The following is an 18831-nucleotide window of genomic DNA, read 5'->3' on the forward strand; positions in this document are numbered from 1 at the left end:
TATATATATAGATATACAACTTTAAATAATTTTGTGTTTGCTTCTGATGACTTTATATATAAAAACAAGGTAATTCTTTCTTTATTGGTTTTGATAGGCTTTATGTATTAGAACTCCCAATTCTAACTCTGTAAAGGAAATACCTGGTACTAGAAGTAAGAACAGATTTTCTTGTAAATGAAATCAATAAACAGAGATGTTTGAAATACTTCCTCAGTTGAATTTTTATTTTTAATAGGATGTCTATCCATTGAAATTAAATTTTTAGAAAGTTGTTTAAAAAAAAATATTTGCACACAACCTAATGATTTCATGAAGTATTTCTTTTCAGTTGTAATGCTGGTGTATATATATTTTTATATATGCAGTAATTTTCTTTGCCTATTAAAAGTTCATAATTGTTTTTCAAGTGAATTATTTATGCAAATGAGTGTTATTTCTTTGACTTGTTTTGAAATGATTTTATTATTTTATTTTTAAATTTTAGGAAAATTGTAAGATTCTTTCAAATTTTGACATGTCTTTTTTGCACAAATTGTTTGTAACCTATTATAAAACAAAATGTAAAGTCAATGAAAAATTTACAAGAAGGGAATAGTAATTGTAGTGTGCCATACATTGCCTTATAGTGGATGGGTCCCTTCTTTAATATATGCATGCACATTACCAAATTGTTTTGATAAAAGAGATTTCTTTAAAGCAAACTTCTCCTTGTTCAATTACTATTCATTAATTAAGCAATATGGAAATGAATGGTTAGTCATTTGTTATATGGAGTAGAGATGTTTGTTGCACGTAACTAAATTAATTTGCCAGATAAATTATGCATGATTCATAACAGAGTGTTTTCAGTTATTTGTATGTATGATTAAATATTAGGATTAAAGCATGCATTGTTTTGTATAAGGTGAAGAATTTCCAGAGTATGACCGATCTGTCTATGCCGCCCAACGCGATCCCCAGAGAAGAAACATCAAACAAGGTAGCCAGATGGCTAAAATTAAAGAAAAAATGAATTTTGGTTGAAATTTTGTTTATAAAAGTTGAAAATCAAGGCACACATGTATGTAAAACTTCTGCAAAATGTTGCATTTGGAACCTTATACAATTCAGTTTCTACCTATAATCCCATCACCTGCCAAGCATACGCTGGCTTTGAAGATTGGAAAGATGAAAATCCTGTCAAAGGAAAACGGTCTCAGTCCCACCCTTCCAGCATGGGTAATGATGGACAAGTATTTATTGATCAGTGTGGACTGCTTTCTATTTAGCACCTTTGTAGGTCTGTTGCTGTTTCAACTTCATGACAAGACAAAAAATAGATCACAAAATGTCCTGCCGTTTTGTTGAACAGCTTCCATGACTCACACACGTCACTTACCTCATACAGTCAAGTCAATCAAATTCATTTCTAATTCATCTGTGTTTAATATTCAGTCATTTCTTTAATTTATATTGCAGGTTAAAAGTTTATGAATTTATGCATGCAGCTTACAAGCAGTTGTATGTTGTACCTTGATAATCCATTGGAAATTTGTCATTTTCTGAAAGTAAAGATTTTTTTTTTTTTCTTGACTGTATTGCGTGAAATAGATTTAGATACTGGCTCATAATACATGTAATCCTTGAAGTGTCTATTTTCTGTCTTTTAGTTTGCTAGTTAAAACTGTGAAGTTCATTTCACATTTTCTTTGTGTGATTTTTGCATGACCTTTTAACATTCTGTTTTTCCATTATTTGTAGTGTAGTTTATGACATTATTTATTGAAATCATTTACTTGACATTTTCATGTTTTGTTCACCTCTATGAGGGCAGTTTTATTGTGTATTAAAGAATGGAGGCGTACATGGCAAGGACAATACCCCGCTCTGAGAAAAGACATTTCTGATTCTAAAAATTCATGAAAAGTTATATTTTTGTATTGTCAATATCATTTTTCATATATTTACTTCTTTACTTTCACTTATGTTTTTAAGGTATGTAAAAAGGAAAAAAAAAAAAAAGCTTCACGCATGATTCGAACTCTCTTCAAATTTCATGGTTAGGCATAAGACTGAACGTGTTAACTACTATGCTACGAGGTCTGCTTGTCTTCAGTGTGTGTCAGTGTGATTTAAATAAACAATTTTGATGAAGCTATATTTTTCAGAAGTGTTCGATTTTCATATAGACTGGGTTCAGACTGCATCGTTTTGAAACATGAAATATATTTTACATTTATTTTTCTGTTATTTAAACGGTAATGAAGAATGGAGACTTGACCCATTCATATTAAAAAATCATTTTTACGACTCGAACAAACCCCCATTTTCTACTGAACATGCTTAACAATCAACTTTAAAGACAAATGTTCAATTAATAAGTCGTTCAGTATCATAAATGAATCAAATATGTTGATGATTACATTACTGAAAACATAATTTTAGAAAATGTAACTTTTCCGTGAACTTTGAAAATTTGAGAAATATATTGTCTCAAAGTGGGGGATTGTTCTTGCCTTGTACATCCTCTTTCTTTTCAAGCCTGTGAACACCTCCTCCCCCTTCTCCCCCCCTAACTCAAACAACAAAAATTCTTATATTGCAGTATGTGTGGCAGTAACAATTAGACAAAAAAAAAAAATTAAAATATTTGCTGGGACAAACATAGTTACTTTTGAATAAAGATAAATTTAAATATTGCCATGGAAACATTTTTCAGTTTATGAAAACTAAACAAGGCATATTGAGGTTAGAATTGCCAAGTTAGCTGCTGCTTTCAACAAGTTCAAGGTTAAAATACATAAATGATACCTACCATAATATTTATATGAAGACTTCTCTGGGAAAAAGAGAAATTTGTGAGAAATGATGCCTCTGTGAATTGTTGCCATTGTATTTTTCTTGTAACAGTATACGGCAATGACAATATGCTAGCTATATTTTGGTGCATATAATCATTCAAGGATTCAATTTGAGCATCTCTAAATAAAAAGAAACATTAATATCATTAAAAACCAAATTGATTGTATTATGATTCCATTGGACAGGAAACATAATCATTACCACTTTAAGATTTTTTTTTTTTAAATTCCCACTCAAAATTTATCTCTTTCACTCTAACATGCCTACAAAACTTATTTAATCACCATGTGTAATTACAGGTGCCTTCAACCCCATCACTGGTGAGCCAATAGCAGGTTCTCCTCAAAAGCCACAAGAAACAGAGGAAGAGGAGAGAAGAAAACGAGAGGCACAACAGGTATGACACTCTTAAAACACTGGTATAAGGTCAGCATAAAAATAGTTCTGATGTCACTGCTTTTCTCCATCCCTGCAGGTTCTCAAGAATACAGTTCTTGTATAAATAACAAATTATTATAATCTTTGAACTATGGTTGATTTGGGGGAGGGTAAAATTTTCATTGAAAAAGTGCTGTGCAAAGTGTAAGAAAAGCTGTACCTGTTTGCAAAATATAGGGAATCATGGAAAACTGAATGTTGCTAGGCTTCTTCATCCTCAATTTGAAAGTATGTTGGTGTGAATTTTGTAGACTAAATCTAATTGTGAATTTTGTGGACTTAATCTCGGTGTGAATTTTGTAGACTAAGGAACGTGGTGATGAGGGCAGTCAGCCAGTACAGCAGGCACCTCACACTTCCTCCCGAGTTCTAGCACCGCCAGGAGGGAAGTCGAGTGGACCTCTGTGGTGAAGGAGGTGACAACTAGTCTGAACCGGTCTAATCTGCTGTGATCCAATACTTAGTGCAGTTTGTCCGGTCATCAGTTTTACATGTCATTGGAGATTCAGGGCATGAGGAATCTCATTCTCTGTATATTATCAGAATGTTTATGTGTATATGAACAGATAGTGTTACTTTTTGACATTAACACCAAAAGCTTGTATATGATTAAAACTATTAATTAGTTTGTACCTTTTTTCATTAACACTGCCATACAATATTGATTATCATTATTAAGCAATATAGATTTGTGGAGTGTTGATATTGAAAGTTGGAATAATATTTTTTACCATTCTTGAACCAAAAATATGTTTCTGTTAATCATAGTGCTTTATGTTTTCAAAATTTTGTTTTACAGTTTGTCTTGGCAATATTTATTCTCAATTTCATGAACTGTATTTTATTTTGTTAAACCTGTGACATGTGGACCAAATTTTTCCTAGAGTATATATTTATTTTTCCTGATCTGTTATATGTCCTGGTGTCCTTTGGTGAGAGTTAATATGTTTCTGACACTGACAGGAGGTATTGGTTGTATAGTGTATTTGATAAAGAGTTGTAAGAAATTTTACTTAATAACAATTTATTTGTAAACTATAATAAAGAGATATCTCCATGAGTGAAGTCACTTATTTCAGAAAACAAAAAATGGTTTTCAGTGGGAGAAAAAGGTTTCCATGAAAGGGTTTTTTTTTTTCTTTTGAATAATTGTGCAGTTTTTGCAGACCCAGAAAACAGGATTGATTTGGTTTGATAGGGATTAATTTTAGGAAAATTGATTACATGAATTCTTAAAACAAAAATTCAGCATTGATTTGTAAGTGACTCAAGTGATATCAAGTGCTCTTTTTTTATGAAGTGACTGTGTAATGGAAAACAGGAAGCTAGGATTTTACAAAATCAAGGAAGCGTATATGGAGGTAGCTTATTGTAAGCAATACAAAACTTGAAAAAACATGCATTACCCAGTAATAAGTATTATGTAGAAAAGTTGCACTGAAAAGCACTTCGAAGAAAATGTGTTGAAGGATATACAATCTACGTGAATTTGTGTTAGTGAATGACCCTAATGAAAATCCAAATTATTGGGGAAAGATAATACACTAATATAGAAATGTAATAATATATACAGTATTTATATATGAACATAAAGCTTGAATGTTTTTTGGAGCAGATTTCTTTTCAAGTACTTCTATGCCCAATATTAATCAAAGATGCATGGAGGATGCTTCTAGTGTGTTTCATTGTACCAGTCAAGGTTTCAGATGGTGCAATTTCAGCTAAAGAATGACCAGGTTAATGTTTTTGGAGCAGGTCTCATTTCTAAGTAACTATAAGCCCTACATCTTTATAAATAACTCGTTTCTTTCCATAGTAATTGCATGTATCAGTGGGGGATTTAAGGGGGCGTATCCAGTGTGCGCCCCCTAAAATTGTCAAAGTTGGCGTAAATCATAGTTTCATTGAAAAAAAAAAATAAAAATGTCTACTCGGTAGACCTCATTTTACCCTACAAAATCTCTAGAATACAGGAGCTTCTTTGGGTTTCGCCCCCTAGACCCCCACCAGAGCTTTGCCCTTGACCCACTGGGGGCCTCAAAGCCCCCAGACTGCCTGCCTACTTTTTGTGCTCCCCTCCCAACTTCAATTCCTGGATCCACGCCTGTGTATAAAACGGCAACACGAGCCAGCTACAAAGTATCTGAATTTATTACATTTTCAACTGTGAAATACTGTGATTTATTTATTGAATAAAAGTGATATTCTCTCACAGTGTGAAAGGATACCAAAAAAGATATTCTCTCACAGTGTGAAAGGATATCAAAGTAAGTAAAAAATAATTTCTGGCCTTTCATAAGATAGAGATAGTAACTAAGCATCTTGATGCTAGCTTGACACTGTGTTAAGAAAAGACAGAGGCAAAGGGAAAATCAAAGAAAATGTAATAAACAGAAAATTCAATGTTTTGTAGATGAATATGGAATTTATTTCACTCGTGAGACAGGATTTTTTGATATTTTCACTCGTGAAATAAATTCCATATTCATCTACAAAACATTGAATATCCTCTATTTATCACATACAGTGGATACAGCTGATAAGATATCGTTTTCATATCCACGGTTGCGATGTCACAAGGCTCAGGGATAAAAAAAACGCACAACTCGGATTAAAAATCATGTCCAACCACAAACCATGCGAGATCCTATATATAACGCATAAAGCCGTAGAAGGATTGAAAAGCCAAGATTAAGGACATACGCAACATAGTTTGAACTTTATTGTCTTTTTCCCCTGGAGTTGAAGAGTTCCAATACTTAAAAGAACTCTGCTACATTTTAATGTCTATATATGCTGTTGAACACTTCTTCTAAAACAAGTTTGGATAAACAAAGCATCTAGAATATATGTTTAGAAATTTTTGTATATTTTTCTTTAAATTATACAAGAACTTTCATCAACTGATATCTTTTCAAAACCCCTGGTAATGCATTGTTGATTTTTTGTCTACGAACATTTGATGGCACTATAATCTTAAATTCAGAATATCTTGAAAAATTATCAGTATGTAAGGTACATTAACGTTGCGTATGTCCTTAAAGTTGGAAAAGCCAAGATTAAAGTTCGAATTGAAGCCAACTTTTAAGTTGGAAAAGCCAAGATTAAAGTTGGAATTACCAACTTCAAAATTGGAATTTCAAACTTTACCAACTAAAAAGAAAATATTACGAGGCAAACAAAGTCACTTGTCTCTGCAGGCCCGCAGTAGGCGGGTGGGGTGGGGCACTTTTTCTAAGATTTTTTTTTTTGATGTAGGTTTTACTATGTAAATTTTCATTTGGAAGCTGCTTAATTTGCAGTCCACTTTTTGATGCTGTACGGTTTAAGACAGGCAAATTCCAGCATTCGAAAAAAAAAAAAATTGTACTGAAAACAGGCGCGGATCAGGAATTTTAAATTGATATTAATGGTGTAATTTTTCTGACGATTAAACGATTTTTTAAATTAAAAAATAAGGGTCTTTGATAGATAATCGTTTTATTTTTCCAACTTAATTAGATTAATTTTTTTCATTTACATCTATGTCTTTTGGAAAATGTCATTTTTTCTCAGCAATGTCATGGTTGCGACCGTTAATCTTGTTTAAAAAAAGTTAATTACTAGAATTAAGTCAGCCCCCTGTTGTCACCAATACCAAAGGATGCACCGCGGCATTTTGTTTGTTTATCATGCATTGTCTTCTCATTCCTTGAATATCGTTAATGTGCTCCGGCGAGGAAGTTTTTTAGTTTTTTTTGGGGGGGGGGGGGTAATTTATTCATGTAAATTTTTGAGGACTGGGACGATATATTGAGATATCGATTCAATGTGAGGATGATACGCATATCGATACGTATGAAGAAATATAGAATATCTCCAAAAAATTCTGACTTATGTTTTTCTTTGTTTATTTTACATTTTGGGTTAAATATATGAAATAAATATGCTAAATATAAATATGAATATGAAATACATAATGAATAATATCACATGGGTAAAATGATTTTGTTTTACAACAGATAATTATACAGCTTCTTTGAATAAATTATTCTTATTTGTGAAGAAATGTTTTGTTCATATTTCTATACAAAAAAACAACAACATTTTATAAACAATTCAACATAGCGTGATATATATCGCATCGTGGCTCAAATATCGTGATATGTATCGATATAGAAAAAGTTGTATCGTCCCAGCCCTAGAAATTTTGCTTGGGCCGAGGTGTTCTTATATGTGCCCGACCCGTCTGAGCCAAGATTTCATTGTGCCGAAATGTCAATGGGCCGAGGTGTCTGACATTCGTTGAATGATACGAATAAATTTACGATCAAACTATCAACAGAATCGATAGGCATCATAACAACGAAAAACAAAGGATATTCATCATATTGGAAATCTTATTGAAAAGAGAGTAAGTGTCAGGAATATATTAGTTGATTGGCTATAATAATACATGATAATAATTGTGATGATGAAACCCCACAGTGCGCAAGCGGCAACATGTAACGTTAGCATATTGAGGATATTCGAACTTCTAGCTGTTACATGTATTACATGTCTGCTAACTATTGCAAATTTAAATCATATTATCTAAACAGAATTTATATTTTTTCGAATGTTACATTTCAGAGACCAGCTTGTAGCAAATTTCTGATGACTGTCATTTTGTCAAGATGGAATATATCTGATAATGATATGAAAGAGCAGACATTTTATAAAAGTTTTCTGCAACAGAATATAATCAAAGGCCTATGTAGTATATTCCTTTTACATACATTTTAATAGAAATCTATACTTTTATTATTTCAGTTAACAAAAGAATGATGTATCTATCTCATCCTAAGACACCTTTGAAGCCTACAAAGAGTGCACTTCCAGTTTTTGGGAGTATTACGAGAAGTCCAAGAACACCACCATCCTCATCTCTTTATTCAGAGTCAGATGGTGGCGTTGGAACACAAGGGGGATATTATTCAGACACATTTATGAGTGAATCTGCATTTCAAGGAGGGGATCAACAACAGAAGAAAACTCCCAGAAAAAGCCAGATCAGTTTCAAAGAAAATGATATTACTGAAACAATTCATACAGAAATTCCTTTTACTGGCAGGTCAACAACAGACATTCCTTTCACTGGTCGCACTGTCAAGTCTCTGACTGAGAGGGCCATAACAGAAATTGAGACTTGTATATCAGAGTATGATCAAAGTGAAAAAATTGTTACAGTTACTGAAAAATTACCCTCCTTGTCAGAAACTAAATCTAGTCAGTCATTATATTCCAACACATTTGAAAGTGATTCCCAATTCATTGACAACAAATCAAGTTTGAGACCATCTAAAAGTGACCAGGAATCAACTGTATATGATTATTCAGACACCTTCCACTCAACTGGGCATTCAGAAAGAGACACTACTGCTCATGAATTTGACGAATCAGACTACACGCTCAATGAAGACTCAATGACTCAGTCAAGCACATTTAAATCTTTGGAGGAAACTGTTGCATCAGCATCGCCAACACCTGAGTCCTATTCTGTAACTTTTGAGGCTGATTCAGAATCTGAAAGGTAATATATAGCAATAAATTAGAAAAGAAATCTTCTACAAAGATGTTCGATTGGAATATATATTCTTGAATGTGTGTGAAATAAAGATTTCATGTATATAAAATCCCAGCAAGAAAATGATTGAAGAATAAAGAATTGTATAGTGTAAACAGATATGATAAAGTTTGAAGAAGAAGAAAAAAAAGAAATATTTTGCTCCATAATTGTTATCTTGCTGTTATATATTAAAATTATATTTTTTTTTAGAGAGTATATTGCAGATTTTGAGGAGAGTACTTCCCTAAAAACAGATTACACTGATACCTTTTTGTCCCTAGGAAGTGTGGAGGACTCCTCAGAAAAGGTTTGTGATGAGAATCTTAAAGGAGGAAATTTAAAAATTGTACAATGTTTGATTGCTGTAAGACAGAATATTGTAAGCATATTTTTTTCTCACAGGATTATTTCCATGGAATCGCAATTTTCTAATCAATCTGCGGGTAGAAAATTATGCGGATTTCTTGGATTATCATTATACTTCCTTAATGCATTTTATGTACACTGTGACAAATTTCTGGAAAAAAATTGTGACTGCGTACATAGCTTAAATTAATACCATACAGAAAAAAGTACATCTACAGTAATTGAGCCACCTATGGCAACTGCAACATGTGCACACTCTTGTGCAACTTGAGTCTCAGAGTGTTATTTTAACAATGTCAAAATGTCATATGATGATCAGAAGGACATATTGCACACTTGATCCCTCTTAGAAAAGCTTAATTTCATTTAATTAAATTTTTATTTTCTTTGTAAGCAAATTGTTAGATTTGTTTAAGAATGTTTTATATAACAGTTCTGTTGTTTTTAAGATGGAATACAATTTTGTGTTAGCTGTAAATTTAACGAAATAACAACATACATATATCTATTATAACAGATTAGACAGGCAGAGGAATTAAAGAAAATCAGCCAAGAAGCAGAGGAGGAGTTTATTGCTGCCATGGTTACTCATATTAAACAGAAACCAATGAGAGACTCTGACATTTCAGCATTGATTGATAAAGAGCTTGAAGGACCAGGTGAGTGTTAGCATATTATGCAAATTAACTATTGTAAACCACAGATAAAAAAAACAACAAAACAAAAAAACAGAGACTTTAGTGAAATTATGAAAAATTACTTAAGTAATAACTTACTTTCATCCATCGTCGGTACATGTAACCCACGGCCTGTGACGGGTGATTCACATCAATTCTCTCTACCTTGTGGACTCAAAACTGGTTTGCGTCGATGACTTTCATCATCCATGTGATATTTTTGCTTGTGCTATTGTATTATTAATTCTGATTTATTGTCTCTTTAGTATGGTGGAAAATAAATTAAAATACAATTTTATGAACAGATTATGAGGAACTTGACAAACACTCCAAGAGATACATGAAGAAGAAGATAAGGTTACTGAAACAGAAGTTAAATAGAGGTATTCCTTCTATGGCTACCCTATATATTGATAATAAAGCTAAAAAATTCTAATTTGGGACAGATTATTGTTGGAAAGTTGAAAGAGTACATGTATTTATCAAATGTGCAGAAATAATTTTTTTAAGGACATGTTGTAAAATGAATTGTATTGAATTGTAGTGCAGTTACATGTAAATAACCACCAAAAACATTCAAATTTGGGACAACTAGATTATTGTTGGAAAGTTGATTGAGTACATGTATTTATCAAATATGCAGAGGTAAAATTCTTTAAGGACATGTTGTTCAATTTATAATGAATTATAGTGCAGTTAAATAATCATGGAACCATGGTAGAAAAATAGTCAGTAAAACTAAGTATAATCCTTATTAGCCACAATAATCATAAAAAAGCAATGCAACTAACCAAATTGTCACTTCCATATCCATTGTTGACAGCTTTTATGAATAAGGCAAAAGAATCCAACATTTTCTGATGTAATATAGTAACCTTTTAATTTGTAGGAGAAGATCAGAGACCCCAAGAAGTGACCAATCAGTGGGAGTGTAAGAAGAACCACCTCATCTCAGACTATGGAGTCCATCCTGCTATACTGGACAAACTTAAACTGCACAATTTCATCCATGACATGGAAAAAGTATATTCTATCATCTTCTATTTTGTTTTTGTAGTTTAAAATGCCAGAATTAGAAGTTGATGAAATTTTTTTAGTTATTATGGATGCTGATATGATTAAGAAAGTGATTGAAGAGGAAAATGAACAGGAAAGGAAAGCATAATAGTCCTTTGTTTTCATTTGAAAAGAAAGATAAGGAATTACTGTACCGGTATTATGTATTAAATGATGATTCATACAATTATAAGACAGTAGACAGCAGGTCAACCTGAAAGTATAAGATTTAAAACTGTTGAAACATTTTTTATGCTTAAAAAAATGACTTTTTAGCTTACCTCCACAAAATCAAGATGAACCCCAGTGTTGTCATCAACACTGGTGCCCCAGTTAAAGTTTTAGGAGCAATAGTAAGTCCTATGATGATGAAACTTGAATGGATAATGTATGTAAGGATGCAATCTAACAGACATGCTTTGGATGCTGGATCTGACTACATTTTCTGGATGAGTGTTTAAAGTTTTTTGAGCAAGTCCATTTCCAAGTAACTGTCAGCCCTACCTAGATAAAACTCTAATGGATTTTGCATCTGTGGATGCACACTACCAAACATGTTTTGGATGCTGGATTTGACCTATTTTTCTGGTAATTGAACAGGTTAAGGTATTTGAAGCAGGTTTATTCCAAAGTTACCATAAGCTCTATTGTGACCCAAAAAGCATGGATGATGCAACTAGGAATGTACACTACCAAACATGCTTCTAATGCTGGATCTGACCTACATTTCCTGGATGAGTGGATGGGTAAAATTTTTCGGAGCACGTCCATTTTTAAGTAACTGTGAACACGACGGTGACCAGACTTTCATAGATGGTGTGTCTAAAGATGCACACTACCTGCTTCAAATGCTGGATCTGATCTACATTAAATATTAAAGTTTTAGGAGGAAGTCCAATTCCAGAAAAACCTAAATCCATTGGTAACCAAACTTGCTTGGATGTTGCATTTGAGAATGTATACTACCAGAATATTCATTTATTGTGAGACTTTGCATTGTCCATTGATAATATTTGTTGAGGATAGCATCATAATCTTTGATTATCTATGTTTATTGTATTTTACAGGCAGCACAGACCAAAATTCATGATCCCATAACATGCAGAGAATGTAGGTAGGTACTCTATAAATAGAACGGACTTATTCTTTGTGAAAAAATTAAAACAAAATTCTATTAGTTTTACTGTAAACATTATCACTTTTCAGAGTCCATCAGTTGTCCCTGGATGCAGCAGCAGCTGAAAGGAATTTCATTCGATTAAAAACACGAGAAGTCAGACAGAGAGAGATGGAGGATAATTATCACAATTATCTTGTCAGAATGGTATGTTGTACGATAACTATCACAATCGTCTTGTCAGAATGGTATGTTGTAGGATAACTATCACAATCGTCTTGTCAGAATGGTATGTTGCAGGATAACTATTACAATCATCTTGTCAGAATGGTATGTTGTAGGATAATTATCACAATCTTCTCATCAGAATGGTATGTTGTAGGATAACTATTACAATCCTCTTGTCAGAATGGTATGTTGTAGGATAACTATCACAATCCTCTTGTCAGAATGGTATGTTGTAGGATAACTATTACAATCCTCTTGTCAGAATGGTATGTTGTAGGATAACTATTACAATCCTCTTGTCAGAATGTTATGTTGTAGGATAACTATCACAATTCTCTTGTCAGAATGGTATGTTGCAGGATAACTATTACAATCATTTGGTCAGAATGGTATGTTGTAGGATAACTATCACAATCATCTTGTCAGAATGGTATGTTGTAGGATAACTATCACAATCATCTCGTCAGAATGGTGAGTTGTAGGATAATTATCACAATCATCTTGTCAGAATGGTATGTTGTAGGATAACTATCACAATCCTCTTGTCAGAATGGTATGTTGTAGGATAACTATCACAATCCTCTTGTCAGAATGGTATGTTGTAGGATAACTATCACAATCCTCTTGTCAGAATGGTATGTTGTAGGATAACTATTACAATCATTTGGTCAGAATGGTATGTTGTAGGATAACTGTTACAATCCTCTTGTCAGAATGGTATGTTGTAGGATAGCTATCACAATCGTCTTGTCAGAATGGTATGTTGTAGGATAACTGTTACAATCCTCTTGTCAGAATGGTATGTTGTACGATAACTATCACAATCGTCTTGTCAGAATGGTATGTTGTAGGATAACTATCACAATCATCTTGTCAGAATGGTGAGTTGTAGGATAATTATCAGAATCATCTCGTCAGAATGGTATGTTGTAGGATAACTATCACAATCCTCTTGTCAGAATGGTATGTTGTAGGATAATTATCACAATCATCTTTTCAGAATGGTATGTTGTAGGATAACTATCACAATCCTCTTGTCAGAATGGTATGTTGTAGGATAACTATCACAATCCTCTTGTCAGAATGGTATGTTGTAGGATAACTATTACAATCATTTGGTCAGAATGGTATGTTGTAGGATAACTATCACAATCATCTTGTCAGAATGGTATGTTGTAGGATAACTGTTACAATCATCTTTTCAGAATGGTATGTTGTAGGATAACTATCACAATCGTCTTGTCAGAATGGTATGTTGTAGGATAACTGTTACAATCATCTTGTCAGAATGGTATGTTGTAGGATAACTGTTACAATCATCTTGTCAGAATGGTGAGTTGTAGGATAACTATCACAGTCATCTTGTCAGAATGGTATGTTGTAGGATAATTATCACAATCATCTCGTCAGAATGGTATGTTGTAGGATAACTATCAGAATCATCTTGTCAGAATGGCATGTTGTAGGATAACTATCACAATTGTCTTGTCAGAATGATATGTTGTAGAATAACTATTACAATCCTCTTGTCAGAATGGTATGTTGTAGGATAACTATTACAATCATTTGGTCAGAATGGTATGTTGTAGGATAACTATTACAATCCTCTTGTCAGAATGGTATGTTGTAGGATAATTATCACAATCTTCTCATCAGAATGGTATGTTGTAGGATAACTATTACAATCCTCTTGTCAGAATGGTATGTTGTAGGATAACTATCACAATCCTCTTGTCAGAATGGTATGTTGTAGGATAACTATTACAATCCTCTTGTCAGAATGGTATGTTGTAGGATAACTATTACAATCCTCTTGTCAGAATGTTATGTTGTAGGATAACTATCATAATCCTCTTGTCAGAATGGTATGTTGTAGGATAACTATCACAATCGTCTTGTCAGAATGGTATGTTGTAGGATAACTATCACAATCATCTTGTCAGGATGGTGAGTTGTAGGATAATTATCACAATCATCTTTTCAGAATGGTATGTTGTAGGATAACTATCACAGTCATCTTGTCAGAATGGTATGTTGTAGGATAACTATCACAATCCTCTTGTCAGAATGGTATGTTGTAGGATAACTAATACAATCATATGGTCAGAATGGTATGTTGTAGGATAACTATTACAATCCTCTTGTCAGAATGGTATGTTGTAGGATAACTATTACAATCATTTGGTCAGAATGGTATGTTGTAGGATAACTATCACAATCATCTTGTCAGAATGGTTTGTTGTAGGATAACTGTTACAATCATCTTTTCAGAATGGTATGTTGTAGGATAACTATCACAATCATCTTGTCAGAATGGTATGTCGTAGGATAACTATCACAATCATCTTGTCAGAATGGTATGTTGTAGGATAACTGTTACAATCCTCTTGTCAGAATGGTATGTTGTAGGATAACTATCACAATTGTCTTGTCAGAATGGTATGTTGTAGGATAACTGTTACAATCCTCTTGTCAGAATGGTATGTTGTACGATAACTATTACAATCATTTGGTCAGAATGGTATGTTGTAGGATAACTATCACAATCATCTTGTCAGAATGGTATGTTGTAGGATAACTGTTACAATCATCTTTTCAGAATGGTATGTTGTAGGATAACTATCACAATCGTCTTGTCAGAATGGTTTGTTGTAGGATAACTGTTACAATCATCTTGTCAGAATGGTATGTTGTAGGATAACTGTTACAATCATCTTGTCAGAATGGTGAGTTGTAGGATAACTATCACAATCATCTTGTCAGAATGGTATGTTGTAGGATAATTATCACAATCATCTTGTCAGAATGGTATGTTGTAGGATAACTATCACAATCATCTTGTCAGAATGGTATGTTGCAGGATAACTATCTCAATTGTCTTGTCAGAATGATATGTTGTAGAATAACTATTACAATCATCTTGTCAGAATGGTATGTTGTAGGATAACTAATACAATCATATGGTCAGAATGGTATGTTGTAGGATAACTATTACAATCCTCTTGTCAGAATGGTATGTTGTAGGATAATTATCACAATCTTCTCATCAGAATGGTATGTTGTAACTATTACAATCCTCTTGTCAGAATGGTATGTTGTAGGATAATTATCACAATCTTCTCATCGGAATGGTATGTTGTAGGATAACTATTACAATCATTTGGTCAGAATGGTATGTTGTAGGATAAGTATTACAATCCTCTTGTCAGAATGGTATGTTGTAGGATAACTATCACAATCGTCTTGTCAGAATGGTATGTTGTAGGATAACTATTACAATCATCTTGTCAGAATGGTATGTTGTAGGATAACTATTACAATCATTTGGTCAGAATGGTATGTTGTAGGATAACTATTACAATCCTCTTGTCAGAATGGTATGTTGTAGGATAACTATCATAATCATATGGTCAGAATGGTGTGTTGTAGGATAACTATCACATTGATTCAGAATGATAAATTGTATGATAACTAGCACACTCATAGATTCAGAATAGTAAGTTGTGGAATGTGGTTGCATTGGGGTATTTATCAAATAATGATAAGAGTCTTTTTCATAAGAAAACTTGTCTTACTTGTGCTTAGTCCTCCAGGGCACCTGATCACATCTCTGATGCTATAGAGGTCTGTGTTTGCTTTGCTCCCAATTTCATTATTCCAATGGACTTTTGATATTGATTACTGTTTGTTAACTTCATATTTCCCACACTTATTTACGTACAGTGCTTATTATGTTGGTTGATCAATGATACAATCATGTCATTAATGGATGCAGTCATCTACAGTAAAACATGCTTATAGCAAACACGCCTATAATTGATGCTTATAGCAAAGAGATATTCATTCCCCTTGACTTTAAAATATATTGAACACTTAATGGATATAATGAATTACACTTATAATGAAGCGAAATTGTCTGTCCCCGGCACTGGTGATTTCACAGAATTATGACTCAGTGGTAAAAATTACATTCACAACTTCACAGTATCATTAAACGGTGTTGTTGTTACATGTACTACATAGCTCTTGTATTACTTCCTTTAAAATTTCTAATAGGAAAACTTTAAATGACCTGTTTACTCATCGCCAGTTTTCCTTGAATTTCAGCATGAATTTATGATCATTGTCATTGATTTTGTTAAACTTATTGATAAAACGCCTCATTTCAAGAGTTATTGTTCCTTGTTGAGGAATGTGCATCCCTTAATACAGGAACAATAACAAAATTTGGGACCACATTTTCTCACTGTGGCAAATGCAATATTGTCATGATCTTTATTTATAGGATTCAATAAACTTGATAGCAGACATTGCTCGTTCATTACCAAGGGCAACAGAGGACCCAGAAACCATTGAGGACCAGTTATTCAAAGGACTTAACCTTTCAAGAGCAATCAGTAAAAACAGACTATCTGCCAGTTAATATGTTTTCAAAGTGCAGTAATAAATTTGCATTATTATTGATTTTGTTCATGTCTTGTTTTTCCCAATTATATGTTGCTTTATCACCATTTTAAGGTACAGTTATTTTTTTTTTGAGTGGTGTAGTCTTTTATCGAGACAAAAGTATCTGTATGATGCATGAAGAAGTAGACTAATTATTACCTGACCTGAATCTTCGAGGCAGGCCTTAATTAGTCTTTAAATCTTATACATGTATGTCATCAAATTTCATTAAGGCTTTTGATAAGAAAACATAATGATTTAAAACAATATGCCTCAATCTTGTGGGGTTAAATTATTAATTTTTCTACAAGTCTACTTTGGTTAATAAAGTTTTCTACTCTACAATATGAAAACTAAAATAAGAAGAACAATTGCACAACAGAATTTTATTTCCTCTACCTAGACATATTTGATCGTGGAATGGGACGGAGGAAAATCAGAGAGACGAGGAACAAAAATATTATGACAAGATCTAAATAAATATGTTACAACAACCTTCAAGCAATATACAAAGATTTACTAACAATGACAACCGGTAAATAGAAGACATTATACTAAGGTATTAATGAAACTAATGTTTATAACCGTGAATTTAATATCTGTGAGACAAAACACTTATATGAAAAGTGTTGGAACTAATTTTCTACAAGTTCATATAATTAACACTCAAAATTTCATTTATGAAATTTATCTTGTAGACATACATATATTTGAGAAGAATTATTTAATGGCAAACTATCAAATGTTAAAGAGCCTCAATACACCAGATTTATATTTAGTGGGAAGTTAAAAACAAATGAAATTTTTTTTATAAAAATAGTGTAAATAAGCTGTATAAAAACATGTCTGGTGTATGTGCATAAACATGTTGTAATTCAATACATGTAGTATAAAAAATATTGAAAAAAAATGCCTTGTACATGTATAGGCATAAAATATTTGTGAATAGTAAGTGGGCAATTCAGCATACTGTGATAAACACGTATTTTGAAATTTATTTTCGCATCACCCAGATAAAAATTAATGACACAGACATCTAGTCTGGAAAAAATAAATTATACATTCATTTGCTACTTCGTACATTTCAACAAAGTTAAGTGAATCATTCTTTCAATGCAAAACTAAGCTTTGTTCCAAAACATTTTATCAACATCACCAATAAATCCTTTTAGTGATAAACAGTGTGACAATATGAGGTATCAGTGTAAAATATCTTTTGCTCATGACTAGATTTGCTATCACAACCCTAAAAACCAACAGATCTTGTACATACTCAAAATCTGAAAATAGAGACATAAAATATAAATCTTAACAGTTCTGGAAAAGCAAAATAACACAAAAATTACCATGCTTCATGGTAACTTACACAATTTAAATGATAAATTTTCATCTTGTAATCTGAAAATCTTCAGAACTCCTATATAAAAATATATAAAATCTATCACTTCAAAATTTTCAACAGCAATTTCTATAAAAGCAGAGAAAATGGATACAGGACTGTTTAAAAAGACAATGATCTTTGAGTCCACTTTATCCGGTAAAACTTTATAAAAAAAAGGGGGGGGGAGGGGAACAGACAAAACCATATAGCACATGATGAGTTACACAAAGACATGGAGAAAACTGGAAGACTAGCATAGCTGATTTAACATACACCATTGTTCAGAAAATTATAAACAAGACATTGCAATCTTTGTTAATACATGTATGATCCATTATTGCATTTAAAATGTAAAACAGATTATCCATACATATGTGTATCGTTCAGACTGACATTAATGAAAAAGACTGTAATGACACAATGTATAAATACATGTATAAGAAGAGGAAGTATGGCACAGTTATTCTGACCGCTTCCTTGCTGGTTTGGAATCGTGAGATGATGTATTGTGCTGGACACCTGTTTTAGGATGTAACCAAGTCGTTGTCTGGGTAACATGACTTATAAAAAAGAAGAATGTGTCAGTGAATTAATCTTATCTGTATCGACAATAAGTTTAATTTTTGACATGTTTTGCTGTGTTTAACAGCAGTTAAAAACTTTTGGAGTCTTAATATGATTAAAAAAATTG

At 32.6% G+C, this 18831-nt stretch overlaps 2 protein-coding genes across 2 annotated transcripts in view; one reads left to right on the forward strand and one right to left on the reverse strand.

The window, feature by feature from the left end:
- Positions 1-18831, reverse strand: part of LOC133173952 (uncharacterized) — a 58782-nt gene that overhangs the window by 23856 nt on the left and 16095 nt on the right. The window contains exons 19-21 of the mRNA XM_061309015.1: positions 18604-18700; positions 5233-5414; positions 3639-3741 (exon numbers count right to left, since the gene is read on the reverse strand). Of these exons, the coding sequence (XP_061164999.1) occupies positions 3639-3741; positions 5233-5414; positions 18604-18700 (382 nt within the window). The remainder of the gene's footprint in view (positions 1-3638; positions 3742-5232; positions 5415-18603; positions 18701-18831) is intronic.
- On the forward strand, positions 7763-16775 carry LOC133173791 (uncharacterized). The gene is made up of 9 exons (XM_061308836.1): positions 7763-7811; positions 8074-8833; positions 9080-9176; positions 9753-9894; positions 10218-10295; positions 10802-10935; positions 12036-12082; positions 12175-12292; positions 16599-16775. The coding sequence occupies exons 2-9, from the start codon at positions 8085-8087 to the stop codon at positions 16734-16736; spliced, it is 1503 nt and encodes a 500-aa protein (XP_061164820.1). The 5' UTR covers positions 7763-7811; positions 8074-8084; the 3' UTR covers positions 16737-16775.

Source organism: Saccostrea echinata, unplaced genomic scaffold, assembly GCF_033153115.1.
Source record: "Saccostrea echinata isolate AGI-Se365-2 ecotype Australia unplaced genomic scaffold, CSIRO_AGI_Sech_v1 ptg000056l, whole genome shotgun sequence".
Lineage (NCBI taxonomy): Eukaryota > Metazoa > Mollusca > Bivalvia > Ostreida > Ostreidae > Saccostrea > Saccostrea echinata.

Excerpts from the sequence above, each read along its gene's own strand:
- LOC133173791 (XM_061308836.1), top strand. The coding sequence starts at position 8,085 with ATGATGTATCTATCTCATCCTAAGACACCTTTGAAGCCTACAAAGAGT. Across the intron at positions 9,895-10,217 it reads TAAAGAGCTTGAAGGACCAG|ATTATGAGGAACTTGACAAA; the intron begins GTGAGTGTTAGC and ends TTTTATGAACAG. Across the intron at positions 12,293-16,598 it reads ACAATTATCTTGTCAGAATG|GATTCAATAAACTTGATAGC; the intron begins GTATGTTGTACG and ends CTTTATTTATAG.